Source organism: Nesoenas mayeri, assembly GCF_963082525.1.
Source record: "Nesoenas mayeri genome assembly, chromosome: 5".
Classification (NCBI taxonomy): domain Eukaryota; kingdom Metazoa; phylum Chordata; class Aves; order Columbiformes; family Columbidae; genus Nesoenas; species Nesoenas mayeri.
The window spans coordinates 67,329,319-67,351,226 of record NC_137548.1 but is presented as its reverse complement, the minus strand read 5'-3'; the positions used below and the strand labels follow the sequence as shown (position 1 = coordinate 67,351,226).

Sequence of the window (21,908 nt, the reverse complement as noted above, 5' to 3'; positions counted from 1 at the left end):
CCCTTGAGCATGAACTAAAAGGTAGGTAGGTCTCTTCGGTTGTATTACAACTGAATCTAAAGCCCTTGATTTATTTGGGATCAGGTTGCCTGATACAGGAGCACCTGGAAGCTGTTCAACCGTATCTCCCAATAAGCTATTAATGGATTTCGGTAATTAGGTGTTAGGCAGAAAAATGGAGTTTTAGAAAACTTGTAAGAGAGTTCTCCAGAAGGTTTCATAGCACCAGCACCGCCTGGTTAATTCTGTTTTCAGCTGCCCCCTCGAAGGGCCGGGGGACCAAGTCAAATGGTCGGGCAGCTCCTCCTTTTGCAGGGAGAACCCCTTTTCTTTGCTGATTGTTCCCAAGAGAAGGGTAAACAGTCCCATTGCTCCTGGCCTCTGACAAACAGAAAGAGGTTTGGTTTCTGCCAGGCGTGTGCAAACAGGCAGAAATGCCATTTTCCTGCAGCAGGCGGCCCAACCGCTCTGCTGGAAAGACCGTTTGTGGTTACACGGGAGCACTCACGAGCAATTAGTAAGTTTTGCTTATGTGCCTTATTTTGGTCTTTCGTGGAATTTACTGACAACCACATTGCTATGCCAGACCCGCTGCTCATTAAAAATAGACTCTCTCCTAAGGGAGATATTGTGCTCTTTAAGCCCAAAGATCTTCCACGGACCCTTGGAAATAGGGGCTGCTCATAAAAATACAACTATATTAACCCTCCTGAGAGGCGGTTACACATTAGTTGTCCAGGGTCAGTATCACAGCTTTTCCTAAAGTGATGCTATGACTAGAGAAAGGAAGGAGGGAGGGAAAGGAGGGAGCCACGTTATTTCTTCGCTTGATAACAAAATGCCTCTTTCCCATGTTTGAGTTTCATAAACCGACTGGGGTGTCCTTGGATTGTAAATAGTCACTGAAGCCTAACAAGTCTGTTGTGTCTGGGAATCAGGGCCTTAAGGGGTTTAGGTAGGACTAGACTGAATCTTTTGAAGAGAAGGTCAAGGTGGGATATTAATGCCCTTTTTTAAACACTCCTCCTCTCCATCCTCTCCCAACCTTCTGTTTTGTGCAAGACTGGCATCGCTTCTCATCCTCAGAAGCACGTTTAAAATCTGTCTGGATTTAACAGGTTGCCTGAGCCCATACCAGTAGCAGTTCACAAGAGAGGAAGGTCCCCTCCAACTGTGCCCGTAGATAGAGACCGAAATCTGTATAGACTGAAATCCGAGAGTAAAAGACACGCGTGTGATTTCCCCCCCGCGCACCCCCCCGTCCCTCCCTGTCACTCACACCTCCCCATTAAGATTCATGTTCACTTATGGAGGTAAGCATCCAGCCATAGATCTCCAGATTTCTTTAACGACCTGTGGAAAGAAAATAAACATAAGGGGCTTTTTTTTTGGCTGTGAATCTTCCCTCTGTCATTTTTTTCCTATACAGAAACACACGACTGAATTTCAATGCAAATCCTTAGGACACTGAGTGTCTTTCCCTGGTATAGTAAATACAGCAAGAGCTATTTTGCTCTTTAAGCCCCCAAAGTGCCCAGTTTGAGACTCAGTGAGCGAGAACTTCACCTCTGACCATGAATAAAGAGCAGAGCAGAATTGCCTGGGCTCTCCACTTCCCCCCCAGGAATTCTCAAGCAGAATTTCCCCATCTGTATCACCTCCTCAAATATTCTGTGTCAGATCCGAGCTGGTTTGGGGCCCAAAAGTCTCCTGACAAACACAATGTGATCTGGAGCTTTATATTGTTTACAGGAGATGATCCTTCTATTGAGAGGGCAAATAATTGCCAAGATGGTTCCTGAGAACTTATGATGGGTACCACACAGTGGGATGTTGGGCATCAACACCTGGGTCTCAGTATTGCGTTTATTTTCCTGTGCTGAGAGGACTAAAGGAGGTTTTGAGCCAGTTTTCAGCCTTTTCTGCATGTTGGGGAAAACCTGCTTTAATTTGCATTTGCTTAGGATGGTTTGAGAGTGGAGATCTCTTGACTGTACAATGCTTTCTCATGTTCCCTGTCATGAATTATTCTCCTTGGAGTAATTGAGACAGAAACATTAACGCAGAGGCTGCCTGACAAGGATTATTAGACCAGTCTTCAACTAAACCCGCAGGGAACAACCTTTTTCTGCTGGCAGGGCTCAAATGGGAAACCGCACATGCTGCAACCTGACTCATTCTCTTGATTTATCTGTTTACAGACTGAATATATGCTGCCAGCTCCCGAAAGCAAGAATCATCCGCATTCAAAAAAGGGAATCTTAAATAGAGCATATTAAAAAAGGTATGATAAAAAAGGTCCCTATTAGATCAAGTTAGTACCCATCTAGGTGCTCGCTAAGTACTTTGGTACTTGGATAGCAGTGCTCTGGTTGCAGAAACTGCTCTGGGGGAGAGTTATTTCTTCCCCCATGATGTAGCGAAGCATTTTCCCATCAGTTGTCACCTGGCATTATTGTACTACATTAGTGGAGCTGTGTCATTTCTGCTGCGGGTCAACATTTCTATAGGTGTTCCTTGGGCTGCGACATGAAGATTATTAATGTGGTGACCCCAGATTACAACGCATCGACGTGGTATTCCTGAAGGGTCTATAGTATCCTGAATTCTCTGGGCTAGAAAATACAGGATGTCCATCTAACAATGAATTGCAAGGCGCAGATGATACGAAGGCCTTACCCAACGATGTCTACGAATGCTTTTCCAAGAGGCTTCTCTTCGTATTGGACTCCATACTTGGCACATAATGACTTCACCAAAGGTTTCACCTTCCAGAAATTGTGCCGTGGCATCGTTGGAAACAGGCTGGAGCACAGGAAGAGAAAACAAACCTGAGAAAACTCTGGAGACTAACCCCAAGGGATGAGCATCTCTGTCTGCCTCCTCACGGGGGTTAATTATTGAAGCCTCCTCCTCAAGATCTACAAGCTGACAAAAGCAAGAGAGGCACAGAGAGGTGTCTGTGATTCACAGTCCTCCGCTTCAAGGAGGCTTGTGAAAACGCATTGATTTCCCATCTCTGGAAGCTCAGGGAACACAGGTAAAGAAGAATTTGGGATCACCTTGCCCTGTGCTGTTCCATGGAAGTTTCCTAAGCTGACTTCCAAACCAGTCAGCTTTACCCTTTAACCTCTTCTACATTTTTTGTTGTCACTGAAAACTAATGGTCCATATGGCCCTGGTTTTAATATCTTTCCTCGAACACGGTACCCACACAGTGTCCCGAGCTTCTGGGAGAGACTTCTGCAATGGCTTCTCGAGTTCAAGTCGTTAGCTGAGGATATGAGTCCGTAGCCATCGTAACTGGTAGATTTGTACCACTGACTCCTAATTAAACCCCAAACTAAAATTGTGGGAGTGAAAGCTGAAGTATTTGGTAGCGAGAGAGATGCCACGCCTGTAGTAGAAGCAAGACTATGACTCCCAGTAGTCTGGGAGCCTTATTGTAGAGCTCAAAAAATCCTGCCCCCTCCCACACATGTGCCTTTAGAAACCTTCCCTGCCCTCAAGTCCAGTCTTGTGACAACTTGGTAGCAGCCAAATGATTCTGGGTCCATACTCACTGGTGCTCGATCTGAAAGTTCAGGTGCCCGGTGAACCAGTCGTTGAAAAAGGACTGCTCGATATTGCACGTGGCTGCCAGCTGTGGGGAAGGGAAAGCAGCGGTGAAAATGAGTTAAGTCTCACCCTACAAATCAGAACGAAGCCCTTGCTGCGCTACCGGGCAGAAAACTGCTGCGCTGAGATGGGCGGCTGCAGCAAAAGGAACTTTAATCCTCCTTCAGGGCTTAAGGGGACAATATAAGGAGGCAGTTTGGACATTGGGTGACAAGTCACATGTCAGTCCAAGTACAGACTAAATCTCAGCTCTCCTGTTGAAGATCAGGTGGGTAACAATGGTATCAAGGTGGAAAACAAGGGAGGAAAAATGTATGGACAGAGCAAACCCGCTTTTCCCATCCCACCCGGTTGTTGCCCTGTTTGCCTGAAGTGCAACATCTGAATATTCTGGAAATATTTCTTAGCTAGTCTTGCTATTGATAACTGTAAAATTAGGTAGTCTTGCTTAAAATCCCCTTCCGCTGTGATTTCTGCATAGTAACCATAGGAGAGACACTCTCCTCACCCCCTCAAGATGCATCATAAAACCACATCAGTGTCAAAGAGATTTACCTCTATATCACACACATTTTCTTCTGTCTCTCCCTCCCACCCAATATATCCCCCCCTCCCCAACTCTCTCATTCTCACAACCTCTCCTTGGCTACAAATTCCAGTTGCATAAAGTGCTTAAGCAAAAGCTTAAGGTGAACATCTGAACCCTCCCATGGCTTCAGTGACTCTATTCACCTGTTACATTTAAAACAGGTGCTTTCCCAATAGTGCTTTTAGCACAAAGAAGTGGTTTTAGCACCTTTTTTAAAGTGCTTTTGTGCTTTTAGCAAAACAGAGAGAAATTGACCACCAGACTTTGAAAGCTCACTTCAAGGACTCATTACAACTCCAGATACTAATTATATTAATTAACACATGAGATGATTTCTTCTCTCAGATCAGTTATACCAAATTCATATGGCCTGTGTCAAAGTTGCTCTCATTATCTTCTAGGGTTGGACCACTGGAAATAAAAGGTGGATTTGTCTGACTAGGCATTAAAAAGATGTAGAAAGGAGGGTTTTCTTTAATTTCAGTCCTTATTACTGAAATATAAACTTTAGAAATATATTAAGCTCTCTTTTCAGCTTTGAATTTCATTGGGGTTCTTCTATTTGCTTGTACGTATGAGCTAAAATAGATCACACGGGGAAGCAGCTTGAACCTGATACTGCCTCAAATCTGAACAAATCTTTTTATTGTAGAATTAATTAACAGAGTTTGGACTTCCATGTCTTAATTCAGCATTACTGGCTCTGGGGAGAATGTCTTTATGGGAAAGGTCATGGACAGAGACCATATACCTGGGGATAGTGGTAACCGACCCACTCTTGAAGTAAATTTGTAATTGGTTTGGGGCTGAGTTTGGGGTTTTGTCTCCCTCCCAGGTTACCTGAGAGCTAAGCCAGTCTCTGTGCTTCTCAGAGTCAATCTCCATTGGGATGTGATTCATCTGGGTGACCCACACAAACCAGTGACTCTCCAGAAACCTTCAAAAACAAATAGGTAAAAAGCTCAATAATTGATACAGCAGATTGGGATACGAGGGGAACAGACTCAGATTTTCCAGGAGCAACAGGAGATGCAACCTGTAAGGAAAGTATTTTTCCAAGGTATGGAATTAAATACCTCTCTTTCTCAGTACCTTTACTATAAGTCTCAACTCTGCACTGGGCAGGGTATTGCTTTGGAGTGGCTTATTTACTGCTTATGGTATATAACTGCATTTTCAGCACCTGTATGATAGCCTACAGAAATTCACTTTCTTCTCTTTATTTACCCAAAGTAGTTTCTCTGTGCTGAGACTTAGATGGGTGTTGACAAGGCAGTTGTGCAGAAGCATCCTCCTTCTAGCCTTTAGGCTCGTTTTCTGAAAGAACAGATGGTCTGAATTTGCAATTTTGCCTTATTTCACTTTTAGTTTAATATATGGAAGTGTTGGAAATAACAGGTTGGCTGTTGGGGTTCTGAGCAATCCGATCTAGTTGGAGATGTCCCAGCTCATTGCAAGGGGTTTGGACTAGATGACCTTTGAAGGTCCCTTCCAACCCAAACTATTCTATGATTCTATAAGTTTTCCAACATGATTTCAGGCAGAAAAGGTTGGCTAAGCTCTTAGACAAATATATGTCTTTTGAACCTCCTGTTTTCCTCAGGTCTGAAGTGTTTTGAAACTACGCAGACCGAAATAATGAACGGCAATGTTAAATTTTGTGGAGGCAAAAGTTCTAATATTGTGAAGGTTTTTGTACGTCTGATGCCTTTTCTTTTTGCGCAAAAAAGGTCCAATACTGACCAAAGTGGGGAAAACAAAAGCATAAATGTGTTGGGATCAGACAGCAGGTGAGAACAGGGAATGAGGGAAGAGAGGAGGATCCTGGCTGAGCCATCACCAGCACCAGGGATGATGCTGAGCACCAGAACCAGCTCTGCAGAGGAGACCTGGAACTGGGAGATGATCAGAGGAGAGTGAAGCAGTGGGAATAGCCAAAGTAACACACAATGAGGTCAATGACTGCAGAGAACCTAAAAGATGGAAAGCCAAGCTGACGCTTGGTTCCTCTGGCTCTGGAGGGAGTGGACAGCAATGGGGATGCCCTTTATCTCCTACCTGACGAAAGTGAGGAGAGACAGGGATCCCAGAACGCCATAGAATGGGATGTATGTGATGAAGTAACGCATGTAGTAGCTGATGGCCCAGGCGAGGTCCTAGGGGAAGAGAGGAGACATCAGGCATCACTTTGGCTGTCTCATAGAACGTGTCCTTGCTGGTCGTGTTAGGGATGCTGGATAACTGGGAGAGCAAAGTGTGACCCCTGCCCACCCTCCCTCCCTGCTCAAGTGTGAACTCTTACGAGCCAGCCGGACCCCATAAAGATCGAGGGAACATTTCACTCACCGCCCAGAACCTGCGCCTGATCATGGTGGAGATAATTTGGATTTGGAAATACACGGGGATGAGCAGAGGCGGGAAGACTGCAAAGCAAAGGGAAACGTTTTGGCCATCAGAGGGCTGGAAAGAGGAGCCAGCGACTTAGGACTGGTTCTAGGGAAAGAATCTGTGGAACCGATTTTGGGGCTTGCACAGGGGATGGTGGTCCTGATGAAGGGGAGGATGAGTTGAGACTTAAGGAGCTGATCTCCTCAAAAGGTTGAGTGGCATTCAGGGAAAAAGGAAAAGTGCAGGGCAGATACTCACTGAGGAAGAAGTACTCGTGCTGGTGGTTGTAGGGCAGGTACTTCAGCTTCTTCTTGCCGTACTGCAGGACACAGAGAAAGCTCAGGCTTGGACTATCATACTCACACATAAGAGAAGATTCCCTGCAATACTTCCTATTTATTGCCTGTGGAGTTTTAACTAAATTCCCTCACCAGTAAAGGTACAAAGTGCTTTGGTGTGGTTAAATACCTTGACTTTGTAATTGTGCTACATGTAAATTCTGTTTTAAAGTCTTCTTGCTTGATATTCAGATAACTTCCATTTACTTGGGAGCTATTCTGCACTGATTTCTGTGTTACTATTCCTGTTACAGCAGATGCAGAGGAGTTTCTACAATCATAGGTTTGGACCTTGAGTTGCTGCATTTTTGCACGTGCCCATTTCTTTTCAGTGAAAAGGAGCCAAGAACACCCAGTCTCTTAACCTCATCTCCTTAGTAAAATATCTAGAGCTATACACAAGTGTCTTCTTTTTGAGCTCCAGGAATGTTTGCACAGGCAGGTAACGCTTGGGGAATCTGGATTGCTGTGAACTTGCATTTTTTGCTTCTAGCACAGCAACTTCCCAATGAAGGTAGCTCTTGTAGCACCAGTAAATCAGCTACATCATTCCCTCTGGTCTGGGCTCTGAAACTCTGCTTAGCATCACTCGGAAAAGGATTATATACCAGTGTGTATGAGGATTGAGAGAAACTGACGCCGGCCTAACATTTCAGATATTTTAGAGGAGGGAGATTCAGTTTTCCTTGTTGTCAGAAATATCTGCACTCTTAATTTTCCCTGTAAGTGGTAGGACCACTGTCTGCTTTTAAACTCAGTCATCAGGCAGAAGATTTTCCGCAATGAAGAGCATGATATTGATTTATATCTTCTAGATAATGGCTTTTTTATACTCCTGGAGGTTTACACTTTAGTCAAATATAAGAGCCCTTCTGCCTCTTGAAACTTCTGTGTGTGCAAGGTGTTGTCTATACATGTGCATATACCAGCATGTATATCCCCTACATGCGTCTGGAGTTACTTTTTAGTGGCACAAAAGCTGGCTGAGAAACCATTAACTTTTTAATGTTGTATTCCCCTATATTGTATTTACTGCAGATTATATATATATACTTATTTATTATTATTATTATTATTATTTTTAAACTAGAACTACTTGTTCCTTTGTAAAAAAAGACCAAGGATGGTGCATGGTTTATGTCCTTTGTGTAGGTGGTTATACAATAGACAGTAAATATTTTGGCTCTAGCAGGACAGATTGAATTAAAATACCTTAACATAGCCTGGTATTTCATGTGCAGCATCACAATATCTAGATAATTTAAAAAGGTGTTGCTTATGCGAGCAATATCCCCTCAACTGCATGGCAAGGGCTCCAGTGGAGAGAACCTTGTCCAGGTTATCTGGAGCACAGCTGGACTAAGGTTGAAATACATTTTTCAATGGAAACAGAAGATCAGTTTTGAAATGTTTGTGATCAATTACTGAGGAACGCCATATTTTCTCCTCTTTCTGTTTCAAGCCAGTAGGATGAAGTTGTCATAAACAGCTTTCTGCCTTCTTTCCAGTCCCATCTTCATCGCTTTTCCCAAGCCACCCCAAAATTCTTTCCTTCTGTGGTCAACACAGCAAATGGATAGGGAAATACACAACAAATCCTGCTCTGCAGCCCAAGATTTGGGAGGGTGTGATGGCCAAACTCCTGTCAGACAACACAGACAGATGAAATCCCTGGATGAAACGTTTCCTTTTTCAGCATTCCTGGAAGTCTTGGCTGTGTAATTCCCATCTACCAATGCAGCCAACTCTTGTTTTCTCACAAGTATTCTCCGAAGCCCTCTAAGACAACTGTTTTCCACATTTTCCCCACTTTTCCTTACCTCAACAGGCTGCGTATCTCCGAGGACAAACACATGCAGCATGTTCACATCTGGGTCCTTCTTGAATATGTTGGGCTTGGCGTGGTGTTGGAAGTGACGATGGTTCCACCAGTTCGCAGAGGCACCCTGGGCAAATACAGGGATAAGGAGTTAACCCATGGAAAAGTACAGTTCCTCTGACGGTAGGATCACCCGTCCATTTATATAAACTAAACCAGCAAAACTCTGATTATGGCCAAGCCGTTATTTGCTTTTGAAATAGCGATGAGCAGTAAGTGTGTAAGCTGTCGGTTGCTATGAGACTGCTGGTTTCAGAGGGCTGGTTTGCCTTCACTGAAGATCATCCATATGGAAAGATCAGGGAATAAGTATATCTTGAGTGAGTTGCATGTCCCCATGTCTTCCCACATGTGAAGTTGTTGTTAGTAGCTGAATCATAAAATCATTTAGGTTGGAAAAGACTCTTGAGATCGTCGAGTCTAACGCTACCAGGTCCATCCCTAAACCTTCTTGCTGCTTTATTGATTATTATAGCAATTTGCATCTGCTACCTGTGCCCATAAGGAGGCAGGCAAGATGAAATGGATTTGGGAGAATGAATGAAGTCATGTCCCAACCTCTATAAGTTCCTACTGCAGGTGGATGCTGAGATGCCTGGACTGCACTGGACCTTGCCCAGGATAGAAGTTCTGAAGGCATCTTGAATGGATGGAATGTGGCAGGATGGGACGTTTGAAAGACTAATATACCTCAGTGTGAAGGAGGTGAAGGGCATGGCAAAAATGTGATGTGAAAATTGGGTTTTATGCAATTTAATAAGCTTTGTCCTCAGCTGCTATAAACTGGTGTGGTTCCACTGAAGCTTGCGGAACTGCTGCGTTCTCTACCAGCTACGGTTGTGCTCTCTTCAGCACAACATCTCCATGTGCAATGGCCACTAACTTCTCCTCTGCGCATCTGCTCGCTATGGAAATGCTGCAGTTTGCTACGTGGACGTAGTTGCCACAGTGCCCTGGGTCCATTACCCCCTTTACCTTCAGGTGTCCTATGACAAACTTGTGGAGGATGTGGTTCCAAGAAGACTTCTTGAAGACAGAGAGGTGTCCAAAATCGTGTTGCAGCCACCCTGCCTGCGCCTGGGATGAAGGGAAATATAGTAGTTAAGAAGGTGTTTGAAATCAGAGTTAAGCACAAAAGGAAATGGAGATAGAAGGCAAATTGTGAGCGTGAGGAAGAGAGGGAATTAATTGAAGTGAGAAGGTGAAGATCTCTGTTTTCATTCTGAGAGGGGAACATAGAATCATGGAGTTCAGAAAAGACTCTCAAGATCGAGTTCAACCGCAAACCTAACACTACCAAATCCACTAAGGAAAGGTCGAAGAGGTGAGGAAAATACATGAGCCACAATCAGCAGTGGGCAGGGGTGGCCAGAAAGCACCACAGTGGCAGGTATGTCATGAATATTTTTCACTGGCATTAATGTTTTGTACTGGTAATTAATGTCATATGAAAAGTTTAGCACACACTGGCCTTCTCCTGAGTGATTTGTGTAGCCGATATGCTCCATGCCTACCACTCTCACCTGGGAAGTTGTAAGGATGCAGGCGAGGATGAGAGTTGTGATCCAGCCGGTACCGAAGTACGAAAGCATCAGCCAAGCCAAAACTTCCATCACGATTATATGGCCCAGGTAAAGAGAGAAGAACAAAGGGCTTGCTCTGAACAAGTTCATGTCCTCCACCGTCTTCCTCAGGGTTCGGAAATCCTCCACCAGCTGGGACTGCAAAATAGATGCACAAGACACAGCGTGCAGCTCATGAGTCTGAATCTGTCTGAGGAAAGAAGGTTAAGTTCCATACCAGTTCTTGCATTAGTTGACCACTCCAGAAATTCCTCCATGTTTTCATAGCACTTTGCTATGAATAAACATCCCGAGCCCACGTCCTGACCTTTTGCACCTTGAGCTAGGAGGGTAATTCAAGCTCGCTGCTGTGAATCAGCGGCACGACCTGGCTCTGTTGAGAGTTACATCAGCTGATGACTCTCCTCTGAATGAGCTTTACAGGTATCAAAAAGGCAGCTGGAGAAAGGGAGAATTCAGTCCTATTACTTATGCATCATTCTGGAGCTCACCCAATACCAGAGCTCCCGTCGTCTATTTAATACTTGGGTCAGCTACCGTGCGATCATTCACGAGGAGCATTCCTGGGTTAATGCGGGTTGGAGTCATCTCCTCTATTGTGAATGAGGCAGATATATCATAATCATGGCCAGGCACAAACAACGGGACTGGATTGAGTTTCGTGGCAAGATCTCGTCATGCCGTGCACAGCGCCTGAATAATGGATGAGCGGAGTGTCTGGGAGGGATGCTGAGCTGCCCTGAGGATGCTGAGCAGGTGGAAAAGGAACTTGTTGGGTTGCTGCTCCTTAAATACGGCCACCAAAACAAGACATCTGGTTCACCTCACCCATAGGTACCTACTGCTCGTGGCACAAGTGTGACTGCTCTCCAGAGCTTTGCACCTACTGGGCTTAGCAGGATAAGCCAGTTTGAGTCTCAAAGAGGAATTTTCCCTGGGAGTTAATCTGTCAAAGGAAGCTGCAGAGCAGTGAAAGAGATTCAGGTCTTGCTGAGGTGGTGAGGAACTTGTTCAGAAGTCTATTCAGACTTCTTAGTCTACTCCTTTCCTTCCCCCCACAACAGACAAGTGATGATGTGGTTTAGAGATTGGTCACCAGCACAGGAATAGCAGGAGGGACACCATTCCCAAGAGCTGGTGCACATGTCCTAGCCCACGTGTCTCAGTTGACGTTTCCCACCAGGATGGGACCCGTCCATCCCGAATACACGGAATGGGCTGCTAGAGATGGGACACAAGGACCATGACAGAGCTGTTGGTGGCTCTGGGGGAAAGGAAAGGCTTGTACAGCCAGTTTGAATGTGTCACCCCGTCCCACATGCATTTTCATCTATACTGGGATGTGCACATTGCTAGACAGAGGTGATCACTCACTGAGCACTTTTCTCCCTCTCTGGAGAAGTGAAGAGACCTTTATGATCTCCCTGTGGCCTGGAGGTCACCCCAAGAGGGAAAAAATGATGGGATATACCCATCATAAGCCCCAACTCAGAAAGAAATACTCACATTTTTATCTCGGTCGTGGCTGGGTTCCCCCGGAGCAAGCTCCCCAATAAGTAACGGCTTGAGAAACTTCTGCACCAAGGTGGGATTGATGTGGAAGGCCTGGAATGCATCCTGGAGTGGAAATATGAGTAACAGCGTGAGATTCAGAAATAAACTGTTGCATCCCACTCCTTGGGTCATTCCCATCCATCTCCAGCACTGTCCTTCTGTGTATTTGTCCCCCGTGTCGCTGTGAAAGAGGGTCCCAGCCTGACTTCCATCTCCGCGGTCACTGGTCAGTACTGGAGAATCATGATTTCTTTTTTTAACCTATAGGAAGCGAATGGTGAGACGAGGGATGCTGTTGAGACATATGGTGAAAGGCACCTCAATAAATGGTTTTTTCCTAGGCAACTAAATACCTCAATCCTGTTAATTCACTTAGAAGGCAGGCAGAGAGGAGCCTGTGCAAATCCCCAGCAGGATATAAATACCCTTTGGGAGTCTGCTGGCTGGAGGCAGTTCAGGAGAGGGGGTGACTGAACCCGGACATGACTGCAGATACAAAAAATAGGTCTTCTGGCCAGACCTGTAGATGCCAGCACTAACACAGCTGGGCAGAAAGTGGTGACTCTTCATTTTGGAGACTCTGTTTCTCCTATCTTGATGCTTCTTGATTCTACAACCAGGCAATTCAACTTCCATGCAAGTCCAGGAAATATGTCTTAGAAAGGAACCAAACCAAAAACTGGGTTGTATACTAGAACTTGAAGCAATTGCTTTGAAGTGCTAACTATCAAACTCTCTAGTGGCTAAAAAAGCAGTTATACCAAAAACCGACTTTATTCATGACTCTGAAATATGCTACTGTGTTTAACAGCCTCCAAGACCTGATAGTTACCAATACCTCTGATAAGACTAATGGTCGTTTCTATTGTGTTGTGTTATGTGGCTGCTTGTCCTTCTACGAGGCCCATTAATCTTTTGTGAGCTTGTTTGTGTATTTTTTGTTCAGTACACGCTGTGAGCATTGGCTACATTTTCTGTATCCTCTCAAACATGCGGTAATAGACATAAATAGCTTGTTAAGTTTCAGCAACGGACTCTATCGCATCCACTCCTGAGGCTGGGAAAGCAGGAAACCCATCTGGAATAATCATTTTCTTACATATTTTCAAGCCTTCTTCCAATAAGGAAGCACAAAGCCTCGTTTGTAGAATATTTTTTGATCCTGGCGCCCATGGCTTTGCCTGGCTCTACTGTTATCTGGACTCCTTTCCTGTTGCACGTGTTTTTCTCTACCCATGTCCTACAGATGCCTGGTGGGACCATATATTTGATGCTGGGATGTTGCGCACCCCTCTTTTTGCATGGCATGGCTTGAATTTTAACCCCAAAATAGTGGTAGAGACAGAAAGTTGATAAAGGTCAGGAACTTTTACCCTGTCCTTGCCCTTTTCTTACTGCACAGAGCTGGAGTTAACTCTAGGAAATCACCTAGGAATGCTGTAAAGATATAAATAATTACACGAAGTGCTAAGGCTGGTGGAGAAAGAATAGTCAAAAATAGAAGTCATGAGTATCATACTTGAACCTTTCCACCTTTGTCCCATTGCCTAACAATGGTAAGGACCAACTAAAATCTCATTTCTGGCCCAAACAGGAAGGGCAGGCTGGGAAGTGCTCACTGACCCTTCTGGGAGGTGACCTGCATCAGAAGTCTAATTCAAAAATACCAGCCAACAACCTTGGCCCCAAAGTCCACCAGAATCAACACGAACTTTCACCTGATTCCAAGACTTTGGACTGAGCTTCAAAGGAATACTCTGACCGTAGAGGCTTTGCTGTGGGAGGCAAAGAAGGAGAGTGAAAGCTGATCTGAGCCATTTAACTTAAAGAAATGATAGGTGAGACGTTGGAGATACAGCATTGGCAGAGGGGCTGGGGGGAGAGTTTCAGGTGCAGGAGAGAAACAAAACTCTGTGGGATGACTTGAAGATTATAAAAGCCATAAAACGCCAGAGGCTACAGGGGAAGAAGTAAGGGGGGTGGGGGAAAAAGGTCATTTCTTCATTCCTTAATTTGAGGAATTTGCTTTGCTATGATTTCTGCATACTTCACCCTCCCTCATGTTATCTTCCCAGCCCACCTAAGCGTAAAAAATACCATTCTTTCCCTTGTACAGACAGGGAAGGATGCACTAAACAGCTCATTTGCCCAAGGTTACAGTGGAAGGCTGTAGCAGAACTGGTAGCAGACCAGTCTTAAAACTTTTTTACCAGTGCTTTAGTTTTTGTAGCATTTTCTGCTCTTGGGCCCATAAAAACGTCCCTGAAATGTTAGGTCTGGTTTCTAGTTTCCTTCCCTGGCACAATTTGCAGGTGGTGTGAAAGAAGAGGGGAGAGCAGGACGAGTGGGGAAGCGAAGAGTATTGAGTATCAACTCAATATTATTTAAACTAATAGGATAAACAAGTCTTTGGAGGTCTGACCACCGTGCTGAGATCTTGCTGATTTGTGTTGTATTAATTGGGGGGTGACTCACAACAGCAGCTTCTGCCTGGTCACCTAAGAGGTATTTTCATCTACCTGGGGCTTCCCTGCCAGAAGCCTCTCTGTTTTCTAAACATGTTTGTAATGACTTTTCCATGAGCCGTCCTCTGCTTCTGAACTTATTAGCCTCACTTCTCACCGGATGGGACGAAAAGTAAAGGTAGGAACAGGTCAGAAATGCAAACGCATGTCAAAACACGGTTGTTACTTAAAAACCCACACCACCTGTCTTCCACTCCACTGCTCTCGCAAGCCTGCGCCATGAAGGAAATACTGGCAGCAGGAAAGTTTTACCTTCATTTGAGAAATAATACATATATATGTCATTGGCATATGTAGAGAATGTTTTTTTCAGGCTAACTGCCAAGCAGGAGAGAGAATAACATCTCCTGGATACTCTTACCACCATCAGACAGAAAGCTATAGTAATAGAAGGATTATTTTATTAGCTATATCTTATGCATCTCCTTTACTAATAGGTCCTGAATGTAAGATACTGCCTGAATTTTGGAGTTGTCTTCAGTTCTGTATTAGAGATAAAAAGCAAAAGGCAAAAGATTGGATGTATTGTGTGACAGTCACACCTGACCCTCCCAGCTTTGTCACCTACTGGATAAATAAGCTGAAGTGTCCTATGAGGATTGGGCAAGTGGGAATTATTCCAGCTGCTTTCGGTGAAAAAAAGCTTCATATTACTGAGGCATGAGCAGTATCTGATCATTGAAGTGCTTAGTGCCATTAGCCAAGGATGTTCTTTCACATCCTTGAACATCTCTGCAACATTTTGTGAAGGCAACCATGCATGATGTGACACCAGAACAGGTTGTCTCAGACTAGGATATTGTCTCAGCATGTTAAAGTATGGCCTAAAATTAATAAATGCTCAGTATTGTTAGAACCTGTGGGGAAAATCTGTGCATCAGCAAGCCTGGGTGCTCCTAACCTGATGAGCTGAGCATGCTCAACATAACAGATGTCGTGGAAGCTTCTCAATTAGATGTCTTGTGAGCATCCTGAGCTGAATTGGCTCACACATGGCCAAGAAGGTATCTTTAGAGTGGCCTGGCAGAGCTGAGGAGTGCGGTGGTAGATGGACACACATGGTCCTCTAGAGGACTGGTCCAGGATAAATGGACAAGATGCTGAGGTTCCTTCGGTGCATGTTTGCTGGGCTGGAGCTCCTAAATACACGTCGTGCTAAGGGCAACCTGAGAAAAACGGAAGCCACGTACAAACTAGGAATGTAAACATGTTAAACTGAATTTTTATCATCACCTTTTCCTCCTGAGCTCCCCCAGTTGAGATATCTCGCAACACAGAACAAAACGTGTTAGTTAAACCTTGACAGTGTCAAGCCTGAGGCTTTTCTCACCCTGAATGAAAGAGAGATATTTTTGGCAGTAAACTGTTATTCACCACAGGGGAGGCTGGAAACCAGGTGCCAGTTCTGTTTGAGTGCTCAGAGCGGTGATGAGCAATTTCAGAGCATTCATGGAGATAAGTCCATAAGAGGATAGTGCGATGCAATGGGAGGTGGGAGGAGGACAAGCAGTAGAATCCCAAACCCACGTTTCACTCTCCCCTGTAAAGATTCGAGACAAATGCCAAGAGCAGATGCTTTTTGGTTTCTAGTGGAAATATTTGAGTTAAATTCTTTGGGACAGGAGTCAAATTCCTCTGGTTTCAGCAGGCCTGTGTTTAAGCAGCTAAAAGTAAAACCTGGCCCATCTTTTTGACAGAGAAAGCTATTCATTCAGAGGATTTATTGGAAGGGGGCAGGAACACCAAAACTCAGCTGAGTGCTTCAAGGAAAGGAATGGAAAATAGCCATGGCCCACAGACAAATGGAGACGGATGGAAAAGGAAAGGTAATTCTTGCCAGAGGACTGTGCCACACGCAGAGCGTCCTCCTTGCTAAGGTGTTAAAAGCCGTGGGAGACAAAGAGTTAAAAGTCACAGCTTGGTCTCTCCCTTCTCTTCCCATGCACATATTCGGAAAAGCTCTGAAGCAGTTTAAATTTATTAACTATGGGCTAATGCCCCGGGGGTGAGAACGTGCTCTCTGGGTGCACTTCCGAAGAGGGTGGCTTGGGGGGAAACGGCACATAACAAACTGCAGATAACAATCTCCGAGGCAGTTTGTTCCTTTCTCGAGGTTTGGTTTGGTTTTGCTTCTTTTGTTTATTTATTTATATTTTAAAGCTGCTGAAACATGAGCGGCAGCTGAACCGGCTATGAAGTGCGGGAGCAGCTGCAGCAGCAGCAAATGGGTTTCTTTTTTAGTTTAAATTTTCTGTAGCAACCTGTAACTAAATTCTCTAGAGAATCCTCTCCTGGGGGGAAGAAAAAAAAACCCCAAAGGCTAAAAAGCTCCTTGTTTTAAAGCCTCAGGCTCACTCTCTCACACAGAAGCAACTTTGAACCACAGAGAGGCCTCTGGTTAACCCTTTCTTGTGCTTGGCTGCTGGGACGTGTCACAAGCTACACGCTGCACAAGGGAAGATTTGGGCCACTTTGCCCATGGATTCGCAGCTCCAGGCACAGCACAAACAAGAGACAAAGGCAAAAAACAGCGGGATTTAAGCCGAGCAATCTCCACCAACCCATCTTCCACATGCCGCGAATTGCCACGGCTCAATGGAATTGATCGCCAAGGAGCTGCATCAAATTTGGATCAACCCTTTTTCTTCGAAAAAGAGCTGGGTGTGCAGCAGGTGTTAGAGAGAGATGGGGAGAGGCTGCCCAAAAGCTGGCTCGCTTCTCAGACACCACCAGGACCTGCCAGAGGTTGGTGATGGGAGCTGGGTGACAGCGGGGGTGTGTGTCTGTGTGTCTGTCCTTACCGTGGCATCTTCGCCGGCGCAGTGGCTGATTACTCGCTGACCCCCCGGGTGTCTGTTTGCCCAGGTGGTGACATTATACACCTTGCGCTCTATCACCAGCCACTTGTCCGTCCTCAGGTTGTGCTTCTGGATCTCCTCCCAGGTGTAGAAGCGGATCTGCGCCTCCGGCTCCCCCGACTCCCCTCCTTTCTCACCCCCTTCCCCCATGGGGCCAACTCGCTTCTTTGTCTTCTTGCCCAAAGCAGGGGAAGGGAGGGACCTGTCGCTGCTCTTCTTCGGGATGTGCCGGAGGGGAAGAGCTTTTTTATTTCCGTGATTTAACTCAGCTGATCCCTTTGCCTTCGCTCATGTCCTCCCTTCTCTTTGTCTCCCGCTGCCTGGCCCTTGCGATCGCTCCGTCGCTTGCTCGGAAGTGCCCCCTAGGTTGGTTTTTCCCCGCACTGATGCATTTTCTCCACGCACATATCCCTGTTTTGTGAGAAGCTCGGCCCCTTCCCACCCCTCCCTCTCCCCCTCAGCATCCTCCCCCCCCTCCCCAGCATCCTCCCCCCCCCAGCATCCTCCTCCATTCAGTCCCGCCGAGGTTTCCGCCGGGATCAGCAGAGCTCCTGCACCAATCCCGCCGCTCCCCCCGCCGCCACGGCCGCTGCCATTGGGCCGCCGCGATCTTGCGAAGCGCAAAGCCGGGCCCGGCGGGGCCACCGCTCCGCCCGCTCCCCCCGCCGCGGGGCCCGCTCCGGGCGGGCATCCCCTCGGCTGCCCCGCCGGCTCCGTGCCTTGGCCTCGGCATTTTGGCGTTTTGGCTCCTGCTTTCAAAAGCTGCTCCACTCCCCCCTCTTTTTTTTTTTTTTTTCTTCCTCCTTTATTATTTTTTCCTATTTTTTTTTAATTTCCCCCTTTCTTCCCCCTTTCCTCCCCCTTTTCCCTCCTTTTTTCCCTTTTCCCCTCCCCTTTTTCCTCCCTTCTCCTCTTTCCCGCCTTTCCCCCCTTTTTCTACTTTTCCCCCCTTTTTCCCCTCCTTCCCCCTTTTGCCTCCTTTTTCCCCACTTCCCCCCCTTTCCTATCCCTTCCCCCCTTTTTTCCCTCTTTCTCCACTTACTCCCTTTTTTCTTCTCTTCTTTTCCCTTTCCCCTTTTCCCACACTCTCCTCCCTTCCCCATCTTCCCCCCTTCCACCTTTTTTCCCTTTTTTCTTTTTTCTTTTTTTTCTCATTTTTCTTCCCCCTTTTCATTTTTTCCTTTTCTCCTTTTCTCCTTTTCTCCTTTTCTCCTTTTCTCCTTTTTTCCTTTTCTCCTTTTTTCCTTTTCTCCTTTTTCCTTTTCTCCTTTTTCCTTTTCTCCTTTTTCCTTTTCTCCTTTTTCCTTTTCTCCTTTTTCCTTTTCTCCTTTTTCCTTTTCTCCTTTTTTTTCCTTTTCTCCTTTTTCCTTTTCCCTTTCCCTTTTTTCCTTTTTTTTTTTTTGCCTGTTTCTTTTTCCTTTTTAAATCCCCCCCCCGCTTCCCCCTCTTTTTCTTTTCCTTCCCCCCCACCCCCTTTTCATCATTTTCTCTTTCCCTTCTTAGTGGGGGATTTCGAAAGGAGATTTTGACACTGCCTGAGATGAGCCCGGTTCTGCTCTATCTGGTCCCGCTGAACTCCCCCCGTCAGCCTGACCAGTTCCCTTTGTCTGCCAGCGGGCTCAGCCACAGGGCAAGGCTTTTGCTTTCTTCCCAGGTGGGATGGTGCCACCATCCCTTTGCCATGGGGCACTTCATAATAAAATAATCCCCGTCATTAAGTTATGCAAATTGTTGCGGTGCAAGCGCGTAACAATAGCAGAGGGTTTTCACCACTGTCTCTCTGTGCCTGAGGGTATCTGTCACCCACAGCTTTCCTGGAGATGTATCTGGGTATCTGTCACCCACAGCTTTCCTGGGGATATATCTGGGTATCTGTCACCCACAGCTTTCCTGGGGATGTATCTGGGTATCTTTTCTTGTGACCGTTTTGCATTAAGAATTGGAAAGTTTATTAACCCGTTCTGCAGTGGCGCTGGCTGAGCCTGAGCAAATTCAATAGACAAGCAGTTCAAATGTTTTAGGGTGCAGACTGCACTCCCTAAAATACAGAATTCTGTTATGTGATCACATTTTAGGATTGGAGCAACACTGGCTTCCCGTAGCTCAGCCCTTTATTCATCTCATCTTTCCATAGCACTGTGTTCTGACCTCCTGGGGAAGGAACCCCTATGGTTTACCATCAAATGTTTTAATTCCCAATGCTTGTTTGCTATCTCGTTGTTGAAGGAGGGGGGTTATACATGGGATAAGAGACCATGTCGTTCAGTGAAAGCAAGAAATGCCTCCAGTCCTATAGGTGCTATAGGTTTCCTCTGTTTCTCCTGTCTTATGGCTGCACAAGGACTTGAGGCTATTAACCAGCCTTTCCCTGTGGTGTGGGATGACGGAAGTCAGAAACGAAAGGAATGTTTTCCTAAGACTTGCTTTGCTAGTTTTATTTAGTTCGATTCAAAATAGACCTCCGACAAGGATCATAATAAATGCCAGCAGGACACTCCATTAAGGTGGACCTGAAGCTCGTTGCTCGTGGTGTGGGAAAAGCTCACCATGGCACTTTCTGTGCTCAGTTCTTTGCATTTCAGGATTTTCAACCTTGTTGGCATGTCTGTGTAGCATGTTGGATGCTCTAAACTTTGTAATGCCAAGGGTGTCCCCCTATATCCTGCATTTATCTGTACCCACTCACCCGGAGCTGCTGTCCCGGTGCTTTTACTGTGGTACCCAAGTTCCTTTATCCTCAGGGCCTTGCAGAGATGCACTTGGATGTGTTTTTCTATCTATTATGCCTGGTTTCTCCTAATATATATATGTAATTTAGCGCTAGAGTTAGATTCTGGTTGGACTCAATGATCCTGAGGGTCTCCTCCAACTGAAATGACTCTATGATTCTATTCTATGATTCTAATCAATATATTAAATATTGATTGCCATGGGTAAGTGAATCGTCCTTTCTTACTCTATTGTTTTTACCCTTTGCCTTGTAGCTTTTAATTTATAACTTAGCTAAAAAAATAGAAAAAAAAAAAAAGTGATGGAATTTGTCAGTTGAAAATGGAGCTGAATGAGAGGGACAAACAGGAGCAGCTCGGATGTGTTCACTTTGCATTTGGACGTTACCATACTCAGAATATTTCTGTTTAATAAAAGGAAATACATCAAACAGAGAAAACTATGTCAGGGTAATGACATATATAATAAAGATTTGGGCATGTTAACCTGGCCTGTGTGCTGGCAGCACATCTTGAGAAATCAGGAAAGAGAACAGGAGCCTGAAGTGTGAATTTAGGCATTTCAGAGCATCTTGTCTGAGTCAAAGACGTGACTTCTTTTGTCCTCTAGAGATAAAATACCTATTATTGGTAACTCACAGTATTAGCTGACGGTCCTAGTCCATCAGGCGACTGCTCCACAAAGGGAATATATTTGTGTTATTGAATTTGGGGGTTATTTTGTACACATGGAAGTTCATAATTCAGAGCCGACGACTTTAAGCAGCGGCTAATCCAAGCAGGGCTGGTTACGTATGCAAACCTTGGGTTTCAATGGTATATTTGCTTGAGCAAATCCTCCCTCCTGAGAAACGAACTGTTGAAGAGAGGGATCAACTTTGGTATTGGCTCTTATACCTGCAAGATAGACGCAAAAGCTGCGCATAGAACTCCTCATCTGGATATTTCACATAGAGAATTGTGTAATAACGACAAGTCATTGAAAGTTTCCTATATAAAAAGAAGAGCGTTATTCTCTTGCAGCACAGCCTGTAATCCCGTCAAGGCTTTCTGCGGCTCTTTTTCTAGGTCTTTTTTGGCTCCTGCAGCGCAACCCAGCCGTGGCAATGAGAGAAGAACAGACTCTTTTCTGTGGCCAAGTAGGTGAAAGGCTGCGCTTGTTGCGTGGTGTAGATTTAACGGCACAAAGAGCTTGTGTGAGGGACAGAAAAGTCCTGAGTTTAATCGAGTAGTCATGAGATGGGGGAAAAAGGTGAGAAACACAACAGGAAAGAAAGCACAGAAAAGGGGACACACACACACATATATATATATATATATATAAAGAAGTGCAAAGCAGGAGTGTTTTTGTAGGGGGGTATATCTGCTCTCAAAATGAAATACATGCCATAACTTGGGCTAAGTGAAGGATATCTTGCTGGGTTAGTGTGGAACAGGGAAAATACAGGGAGAATTGGTAGTTCAGGTACTTTTACACTGTGTCATGCATTGATTTGTTAATGTAAAAGAAAAAAAAAATGAGACCCCGAGAAAAGTGTTTTAAAAATGTGTTAGAAGTCGCAGTTTTTGAGTTTGTTGTCTTCTCCCTGTGGAATCTGATAAGATCGCATGATATTATTTTAATTTGCCTTTAAGAAAGGATTAGCATCTCCATTAATGATGTTGATAGCAGCACCCAGGTTGGCACTAGCACATGGAAATCACTTCAGCTGTGGGGAAAATCCTCCTTCTCCCCAGTTTAACAAGCACTTTAGGCTTTTAACTCCCTTTAGTTACTCTGCTAAGGAAAAACACATGTAAGGAGAGAAAGGAGCGCAGGGTGTCCCTTGCGTTCACTAGAAGGAAAG

General features: G+C 45.2%; 1 protein-coding gene across 1 annotated transcript; it reads right to left on the bottom strand.

Annotated features, from left to right (window-relative positions):
• Positions 1-1,301: 1,301 nt before the first annotated feature.
• Positions 1,302-17,482, bottom strand: LOC308041135 (acyl-CoA 6-desaturase-like; the record flags this gene model as incomplete). The annotated part of the gene is made up of 12 exons (XM_080345631.1): positions 1,302-1,353; positions 2,680-2,805; positions 3,564-3,643; positions 5,048-5,144; positions 6,266-6,363; positions 6,554-6,630; positions 6,854-6,914; positions 8,754-8,879; positions 9,788-9,889; positions 10,336-10,533; positions 11,902-12,012; positions 17,276-17,482. 12 exons carry the CDS (start codon positions 17,480-17,482, stop codon positions 1,302-1,304), a joined length of 1,335 nt encoding a protein of 444 aa, XP_080201757.1.
• Between the last annotated feature and the right edge of the window lie 4,426 nt (positions 17,483-21,908).